Source organism: Eurytemora carolleeae, unplaced genomic scaffold (genome assembly GCF_000591075.1).
Source record: "Eurytemora carolleeae unplaced genomic scaffold, Eaff_2.0 scaffold521, whole genome shotgun sequence".
Classification (NCBI taxonomy): domain Eukaryota; kingdom Metazoa; phylum Arthropoda; class Copepoda; order Calanoida; family Temoridae; genus Eurytemora; species Eurytemora carolleeae.
Genome location: NW_019396415.1, coordinates 93,658 through 103,727, shown reverse-complemented (window position 1 = coordinate 103,727; position 10,070 = coordinate 93,658). Strand labels below are relative to the sequence as shown.

At 32.5% G+C, this 10,070-nt stretch overlaps 1 protein-coding gene across 1 annotated transcript; it reads right to left on the bottom strand.

Annotated features, from left to right (window-relative positions):
- Nucleotides 1–7,220: 7,220 nt before the first annotated feature.
- LOC111702880 (uncharacterized) lies at nucleotides 7,221–9,220 on the bottom strand. Its single transcript, XM_023474669.1, has 2 exons — nucleotides 9,082–9,220; nucleotides 7,221–7,754 (listed from the first exon to the last, which is right to left on the bottom strand). The coding sequence occupies exons 1-2, from the start codon at nucleotides 9,170–9,172 to the stop codon at nucleotides 7,429–7,431; spliced, it is 417 nt and encodes a 138-aa protein (XP_023330437.1). The 5' UTR covers nucleotides 9,173–9,220; the 3' UTR covers nucleotides 7,221–7,428.
- Between the last annotated feature and the right edge of the window lie 850 nt (nucleotides 9,221–10,070).

Here is a 10,070-nt window from a genome sequence, read left to right as displayed (position 1 = left end):
GGAAATTCCTGAGAAGTTCTTAGAACTTGGACACCAGTTTACGGATTTTTAGGGGAATTAAATAAGAGAAGAAGTTTCTAGATATTCCTGGGAATTTCTCCAAAATTTTACACCAAGAAATTCCTGAGAATTTCTCCGTAATACTTTTCCAGAAATTCCTGAGAAATTCTTAGGGCTTGGTTAGCAAAATTACAGATTTTTAAGGGGAATTTAAAAGAGAATTATTTTTGAGAAATTGCTGGGAATTTTTCCAGAATTTCATCCCAAGAAATTCCTGAGAATTTCTCTGGAGTATCTCTTCGGAAATTTCTAAGAAATTCTTAGGACTTGGTCACCAAGTTTACGGATTTTTAAAGAAACTAAATAAGAGAATTAGTTTCGAGAAATTCTTGAGAAATTCTTAGGACTTGATCACCAAGTTTACAGATGTTTTGGTTAATTGAATAAAGAACTTAGTTTCGAAAAATTCCTGAGAACTTCTCTGGAATTTTTCTCAAAAAACTCCTAAGAATTATAGGTTCAGTTTTTCCTGGAGAAATTCCTCAGAATTTCTATAGAATATATCTCCGGAAAGGAATTGAGTCTTTGCCACAAACTCTGATTTTTAAATCCCAATATCTTGACAACCCAATATTGTAGACCTTAGATATTTCAAACTATGACTTTTGTTATATCAAACAATCAAAGTTTAAAATATCAAAGGTTTACATAATTTGGTTGTAGATATATTGGTATTAGAAAATTGGGATTTGTTGCAAAAACTCAATTCCTTTCCGAGAAATTCTCAGGGCTTGGTTACCAATTTCACAATTTTTTGGGGAACGGAATAAAGAACTTAGTTTCCTGAGAGTAAAGAACTTCTCTGGAATTTTTCTCAAAAAATTCCTAAGAATTTCAAGTTCAGTTTTTCTCCAATAGGTTTCTCTGAGGTTCTCTTCTTTTAAGCACTGCCCTAACCAAATCTTTTTTCCTTTGCATCCTTATTGAAAAAATGATAATTTACTTTAGAACTATCTTTTCAAAACATTTTGAAAAGATTGTAACATTTTTTCATTTTTTCTTAACAGAAAGTAAATATACAATATATACGAATAGGTATTAAGTTTAACTCAGTCTAATATACAGTATACACTGATAGGTATTCAGTTCAACTGAGCCTAATATACAGTATAAACGGATAGGTATTGAGTTTAACTCAGTCTAATATACAGTATATACGGATAGGTATTGAGTTCAACTCAGTCTAATATACAGTATACACGGATAGGTATTGAGTTCAACTCAGTCTAATATACAGTATACACGGATAGGTATTGAGTTCAACTTAGTCTAATACAGTATATACGGATAGGTATTGAGTTCAACTCAGTTTAATATACAGTATAAACGGATAGGTATTGAGTTCAACTCAGTTTAATATACAGTATACACGGATAGGTATTGAGTTTAACTCAGTCTAATATACAGTATATACGGATAGGTATTGAGTTCAACTCAGTTTAATATACAGTATATACGGATAGGTATTGAGTTCAACTTAGTCTAATACAGTATACACGGATAGGTATTGAGTTCAACTCAGTCTAATATACAGTATACACGGATAGGTATTGAGTTCCACTCAGTCTAATATATAGTATATACGGATAGGTATTGAGTTCAACTTAGTCTAATATACAGTATACACGGATAGGTATTGAGTTCAACTTAGTCTAATACAGTATACACGGATAGGTATTGAGTTCAACTCAGTCTAATATACAGTATATACGGATAGGAGTTGAGTTCAACTCAATCTAATATACAGTATACACGGATAGGTATTGAGTTCAACTCAGTCTAATGTACAGTATATACGGATAGGTATTGAGTTAAACTCCGTCTAATATATAGTATACATGGATAGGTATTGAGTTCAACTAAGTCTGCAGTCAAACAAAACTCTGTAACTTAGTTCCACCATTGTAAAAGTTGCCAGCTCTGAAATACCATCAAATACAACCGAGTATCTGGAGTATCGTTAATCTTAAATAACGCTTGATCTACATATCCAATGTAGACACTTTTAAAGGATTTTAGTCCTTCCTACAAACTCAAATTTTCGATATCTTTACAACCTGATGGTGTAACTCTCATGATATTCAAACTTAGATTATTTTAGCTAACAGAGCTCAAAGTTTACAATATATAAGGTCTACGACATTGGGTTTAAAGATATGGGGATTAGAAAATCAGAGTTTGTGCCAAAGACTCATATCCTTTGAGGATAGATACTTGACCCCGCTCAATTAAAGTTATCCCTACAGGGTATGACCAGGTTGCAAAGATTTAGGGATTCAAGAAATTGTTAATACTCAATTCATATCTTCTGATCTTTTACAAATTTTAACACAAATGTAGATACTTATTAAAGTACATGTAGAAGACGACCAACATATTTCTGAAATATTTAATATTTGTTAGTTTATTAAATAAGCACACTGAATAAGGGCATGTACATATTCTTTTCATTTCCATGTAATCCCATTACTTTAGTATTAATTGCGTCTCATTGGATTGATTAGGTTTTCCTTTAAATATATTCTAGGAAAAGAAAAGTAAGTAAATTCATTTACTCATGAAACTAGAGATTGGACAGATAGGAGCAGATGTGCAGAGAGATAGATGTTTGTAAAAGTCTGTGCTAATGCACAATATGCATGACGGCAGTACAGTCTATGTTGCGGCATAACACTGTTAACCAAAGAAAGGTCACTCATAAACGCGCGCAAACTTCATCAAAATTTCGCCAATCACTCCTTTTACTTAAGTTCTGCTCTCATCGCTAGTACACAAGTTTGGCTTCATTTGTCCTACCTGTGTAGTCCATGTACATGATACCCTTTCCATGCAATATGTATTGTACTGTTACATAATGTTAAAAACCAGTCTTCATTACGTTTATGGGACATTCATCTGCCGTCTTTAGTCTTTATGTAATACGGTTAACATGATTTAAAAGACGGCCCTGTACTTCAAATGAACCGAAGTAAGTAGTGATGCATCACTAAAAATGCTTGAAAAATGACCACATTAACCTCACTAGAAGAGGATGATTCACTTTATTGTAGTTTATTGGGCTTTAGAGTCTGCACTATAAATACTGAAAAACATAAAATAAAAGTCGGCCTGGTACTTAAAGGGAGTGTTCGCGTAAAATGAAAGGATAGGCTTACGGCGAAAAATAAGCTCTTTTGATCGCTACTAATCTTGCTTTTATCTGTTGCGTCTATAAGGAGAAAATTGTTAAAAACGACTTGAACCGAAGAACGTAGTGTCCATACAAATTCAGAAAGTTGCAACATTCAACTCGGATCGTAAAAAAATCAATTTAATTCCAAAAAAATCATTCAGATATTACAACCTAAAGTCATTAGTCGTTTTTAACAATTTTCTCCTTATAGACGCAACAGATAGAAGTAAGATTAGTAGCGATTAAAAGTGCTTATTTTTCGCCGTAAGCCTTTACCCCCTTTCATTTTTCGCGAACACTTCCTTAAAAAAGACGAGGTGTTCAGTGTAATTAATGTTAAAGTTAACTAAAAAATCTTTTTAAAAAAATGTTTGTGTTAATGTTCTAATCCTGCTTTTGATGAATGAGCACTCGAATGTTTTTTGTTTTATTTTCGTCGATCTGGAATAAAAAAACAAAATACACTTTCAGCAAATATTTGCAAATAAACTTGAGTTGATTGTGTGAAACACGTGGATGTTTTGTAAACATGATTTTTAATTTCTTAAAGCTTTTGAAAGTCCCACTGACGATTATATATGTACATTTGAGTTTAAGCTCCTAATCTGCACAATTGAAGTGTTTTCTGCATAAAAAATGCTCTGTTATGAGATGTAAGAATTATTTTTTGTACACCCCCATTCATTAGGTCCTACTCCCACCATATTTCTACACAAATATCGTTTTTCTTAATGATGCGGAATTTTAGTATTCCGATATTTTTGCGTCACCTGTATCTATATATAAATTTGGCTTGTCTGTCTGTCTGTTTGTTTGTATCCAATAAACGTCAAAACGGCTGAACCGATCGGGCCCAAATTTTTCGTGGGACATCTAGGGACCCAAGGGAAGGTTTATGAATGATTGAAATTTTAAATATTTGTCTAAATTCGATCTTCATTAAATTTTTGAAAATTTTGAAAATCCACGAATTTTTTTGTGAAAATCAGCGAATTATTTTTGTTTTGTTTTACGATGTACACAAAGAGAACATGTTCACAATTAATTTAGAAGATGGGCGCGAAGCGCCCTCTAAGGCTAGTAATGTTGTCAAATTCGCAATATTTGATAATTCCCGAAGTAACAGTGACTACACTCAGTAAAATAAATTGCATATCTCTCTAATAAACAGGACAAACAGTGTCAAAAATACGTTTTTTTTTCAGAATTTGTCTCCATTTTCTCCGGAAAATAATTTTTTAAAAATGTTTTATCATGGTTTTTGACCAGTTGTAAATAATAAGATCTTCTAGTATACGATTTCAGCTTTTGAATCTCAAAACCAAGCCAAGAACATTCCCGTGCCCCGTGGTTCTCCCGAGTTACAATCAAACAAACAGACAAACAGAGATTACAACTTTATATACATATATACTCAACTCTTTTAAAATAATAAAGTTTGAGCCAATATACGCCTAAACTTAGCTCAACAAAATTCAATTGAAAGTTAAAGTAGAACTTTTGAAACTTGAATTCCAGGCTGAAGATCCTTGAAAAAGAGAACAACTGTACCAGCGAACTTATTTGTTCATATTTCCACCCAAAAGATCAACATTTTAGAAAATATCTTTCTTCGCTTTCTAAATCTGGTTCACAGACATGGGTTACCCACAAAGGATGAAACTTCAGAGGAAACATTACTTAAACATACTTTCCCACCCAAGGTTAAAGAAATTCCCATACCAGAGATAAGAGAGTTACTGAGATCGATTGAAACCTATGATATGCGATATTTCCCACAACATGTTCTATTGTGACAAGGATGTAAGGCAAGAAAAAAATCATTTCAGAAGTGTACACATCTTTAGTACTGCAGTGTACTGTCTCTGGGCGCTAATGTAAACACAAGATGGATGTCGAAGCCTGACATGGGATCCATCATTCACATAAAAAATCAATGAAATATTCTGGTCATATGGAAACTATTATGTGAATTATCAAAATTATCAAAATTTAATGCTTTTAACCTCCTCGGATACTAAACGAACACTGATGCATCTATTATTGTTTACAAATTCCGCCCAGAGAGAACTGGTTTCAATATGTACACAGAGTATACACAACCGCAATTGACTTTCCTTGCCTTACATTCTTGTATTGTGTACATGTACTGTACACGACCAATCAGCAAACATCTGTATTCAGGGATATTTAAGGATCCTTTGGATAAGAAACACAAAATCTTCAAAAATAGACTGAATTCATAAATGTTATTTTTCACGTTTAAAATTGGAACACTTCTTTAAAAGTTGTAAAACTTAACCCCTGAATGTGTATTATATTCATATTATATTCAACTTAGGCCTACGTAGCCCACCCTGTGAAAGGAGATAACCAGTCTGTGTAGTCTGTTTACCATACTAAGGGTGTAGATGATGATACGATTTATCGTATAGGGTTACCCGGCCATATAGGATGAGACTTTAGATAGGACTGTATGGAGTTTATTTTTCTTGCATTTATGCTCAAAATTTAACCTAAAAACGGTCTTATTCACCAAGTGTAAGGTAGTCATTAAAGTCTTATCTAGGCGCGCCTGAAACTGGTTTTTATGAAATAAACTTTGCAAGTCAAATCTATGAAATATTTATCAATTAAGGAATATATAAAAGAGAAAAATGTGGATTTTTAGATAAAACTTTGTAAAAGTAACTACCTCTCCAATTTATAAAATTTATGGGTCAACGAACTCGATAAAATTTGGGAGAAATACAACTTTCAAAATGTTATTTCTTTTGTTCTCAATTCATCCCAACCAATAACAATTCCTCTCTATTTTTGGTCATAGTTCAATTGATCCTTAGCTACGATTATCTTTTCATAGTTCAGTTGATCCTTTATAGCTACGATTGTCTTTTCATAGTTCAGTTGATCCTTGGCTACGATTGTCTTGTCATAGTTCAGTTGATCCTTGGCTACGATTGTCTTGTTATAGTTCAGTTCATCCTTGGCTACGATTGTCTTGTCATAGATCAGTTGATCCTTAGCTGCGATTGTCTTTTCAAAGTTCAGTTGATCCTTTTCTACGATTGTCTTTTAGTTCAGTTGATCCTTAGCTACGATTGTCTTGTCATAGTTCAGTTGATCCTGAGCAACGATTGTCTTGTTATATAGTTCAGTTGATCCTTAGCTAGGATTGTCTTTTAGTTCAGTTGATCCTTAGCTACGATTATCTTTTCATAGTTCAGTTGATCCTTAGCTTCGATTGTCTTTGCATAGTTCAGTTGATCCTTAGCTTCGATTGTCTTTTCATAGTTCAGTTGATCCTTAGCCACGATTGTCGATTTTCATAGTTCAGTTGATCCTTATGCTACGATTATCTTTTCATAGTTCAGTTGATCCTTAGGTACTATCATCTTTTCATAGTTCAGTTGATCCTTTGTTACGATTGTCTTGTCTAATTGTATTTAAATCTTCATGTTAACCCTTAAATTCATTATGTTTGACACTTTTTCGTTAATTTACATTAATTATATATATATTAACGCGAGGTGGACGTGTATATCAGTCCTACGCTAGGTCCCTGACATTTTTGAAAATTTCAAGTTCGGCGGCCGATTAAATAAAAACAAAAACACATTCCATAATTAGGTATTCTAATTTATTCTGGATCACGGCATTTTTTTCTTCTTTTCGTAAAATATAAGGTTTCTTCACAAATGAAAAACAGAGTTCGAAATTAATAAATAGCGAAAAGTATGTACTCTTAATACTACTTCTATGACTTCTATAAATATTAACTGAGTTAAGAATGCAACACAGAGCTAAATTTGACATTCTGAAAAACAAATATTTCGGATCATCTCCATATATGGAATAAACGTCCTGCACCCTTTTTTCGTTATCTCACGCCTGGTGTTAAGTCGTGTGGCGCAAGTCCTTTACGGGACCAAGACGGATTCGGAAGAACTTTGAAAACCTGTCTACAATCTACTATATAGTGTTTTATAATTAAACCATTTATTCAAGGAAAGTATAAACAAAATATGTTACAGACCTTTTTGTCAAAAAAAAATATATTTAGTGAATAAGAATTTTACATTACAATTTATACAATTTAGTGATTTCACCGGCGGACAAAACTTTGAGTACATTTTATCAAATTCATAACATTCATTAAAATAAAACAACAAATGTCAGAACACAAATGTAATTATTTACAAGAGTGGTTGCAAACTATCTGAGCCCGGGATGAGAGCCACGATGTTTATGATCATCTTGTAAAAGATCTGGAAGATCATCTGCATGTAGTGGAGATGGTACGTGGCTCCCTTCTCGACCCTCATCACAAACAGCTTGATGATCGCCACCCCCTTCTCCCCAAGATTCTTGTGATCGGCGGCCACGACCTCGGCGAAATCTGAGAGCAGCTTGAAGGGATATCGGAGTCCGTTCAGAGATTCATTTAGAATATACTCGCTTAGATTCTTCCCTGTGTTAAAAAGTACTCCAACAACAGATGTATCATCGAATCCAGCTATACCTAGATAATAAGGTAATAAGCATTGTATATTAACCTAGAAAATAAGGGTTATATATGTATACCTGAGATAATAAGCATTGTATGTTAACCTAGAAAATAAGGGTTATAATATATGTATACATGAGATAATAAGCATTGTATATTAACCTAGAAAATAAGGGTTATATATGTATACATGAGATAATAAGAATTGTATATTTACCTAGATAATAAGGATTATATATATACCTAGATAATAAGCATTGTATGTTAACCTAGAAAATAAGGGTTATATATGTATACATGAGATAATAAGTATTGTTTATTAACCTAGATAATAAGGGTTATATATGTATACATGAGATAATAAGAATTGTATATTAACCTAGATAATAAGAATTGTATATATCACCCTGAACTAAAGAGAGAGAGAAGCATTCGGCTTCTTTTATTTGAAATCAAACGTGTTTTCGTCTATAACTCAACAGTCTTTAGACTTACAGATTTGTTTATTTTATACTTTTTCATTCAAAATGTATATGGCAATAAAAAAGTATTTAAGATAAAAGGCTATAAAATTATGTAAAAGGGGTCAAATTGTGATAGAAAGTCACAGTTTTCTGAAATATTGACAGAACCGTTAAATCCACGTGCTATACCTAGATAATAAGGGTTATATATATACCTGAGATAATAAGCATTGTATAAATAGCTAGATAATGAGGAATATATATATATATATATATATATATATCTAGATAATAAGGATTATCAAAGATCATAAGGATAAACCATATAGCTAGATAATATACAGGGTTACCCACAGAAGATGATATTTCAGAGACGACTGTACAGAAATGTTACTGTCTGGTTTCTTGTTTTATGATTCCCTTAAACTCTAAACTTGTTTCTTCCCTTTTTCTAATAATTAAAAATGCAGCAGAAAGACTATATTTAAGGGAGAAGACCTAATTCAACCTTGGAATCGTCATATTTAAAGAGTTTTAGGTCGTCATTATAGTCTCATCCTTTGTGGGTAACCCTGTATATACTGGACGAACTGAACTTTTGACTTCAAACAGTTATGATTGGAAACATGTTTTATTATTTTAACCTAACGCGAAATCTACTTTTATTGGACGTGAACTTTACATTAAAGCTATATTTTGAGAATAAAAAGTCAAATCATGAATCCCGAGATTAAAGATTTTAATCTCATGAAACCATGTTTACAAATTCAAAATTCAAATTAAAAAAATATAGAAAATTATCCTGTAAAAGGATTTATGGTAAAAGTTATTTGCGAATATGAGTTCAATTAAAAAAAACTAATCAGAAATATTCTTACTTGGAAACTCAATTACAGAGTTTTCTAAATCATTTGCCGAGACAAGGATTAGTCCTGGGACCAGGAGAAGAGAGAGAACTGTTCTATACATTCTTGGAGAAGGGTTGAGGACGAACTGTGCTCTAACCAGAATTAGGATGGATAAGTTGACCGTAAACTGACTTGAACTTTGTAGAACTGACCGCAAGGATGAAATGAACCGACAGTATTTGCTCCGGGTTGTTCTTCAACCCTCTAGTCTAGGGTTCAGGTGTTCACTTTACTCAAGTGTAGAGAATACAACAGAATTCAAGATCTTCGCGCCAATTCTAGATTTTCAATTTTAATCCAAAGTCATCTTGCTTTTTTATTAAGGTTGATATGATTTCTTATATTTTACATTATATAAAGGATAAGTTTTACTGAACAGATACGGGCTCTATAAGAAAGATGTCTTTCTTAAATTCAAAAACGTATAATGTATGTTTTAGTCTATTCAAATCATTCTAGTTCGCACAATCCTAAAATGTAGTCTACTATAGTCTATTCCAATGATTCTAGTTCGCAAAATCCTAAAATGTAGTCTACTATAGTCTATTCCAATCATTCTAGTTCGCACAATCCTAAAATGTAGTCTACTATAGTCTATTCCAATCATTCTAGTTCGCAAAATCCTAAAATGTAGTCATATAGTCTATTCCAATCATTCTAGTTCGCAATAGTCTATTCCAATCATTCTAGTTCGCAAAATCCTAAAATGTAGTCTACTTTAGTCTATTCCAATCATTCTAGTTTACACAATCCTAAAATGTAGTCTACTATAGTCTATTCCAATCATTCTAGTTCGCACAATCCTAACATGTAGTCTACTTTAGTCTATTCCTACCTAATTTCAACACTATTCCAGTACAATTCTAGCCTATTCAACAGTATTCCAACTAATTCATTTTTCAGTAAAATTCATGTCTATTCAACACTATTCCAACCTAATTCATTCTATTCCAGTAAAA

Bases quoted from the DNA above. Each gene is read 5' to 3' on its own strand.
- LOC111702880 (XM_023474669.1), bottom strand. From the start codon at position 9,172: ATGTATAGAACAGTTCTCTCTCTTCTCCTGGTCCCAGGACTAATCCTT. The intron at 7,755-9,081 runs GTAAGAATATTT...CTTATTATCTAG, and splicing joins CTCTGTAATTGAGTTTCCAA to GTATAGCTGGATTCGATGAT.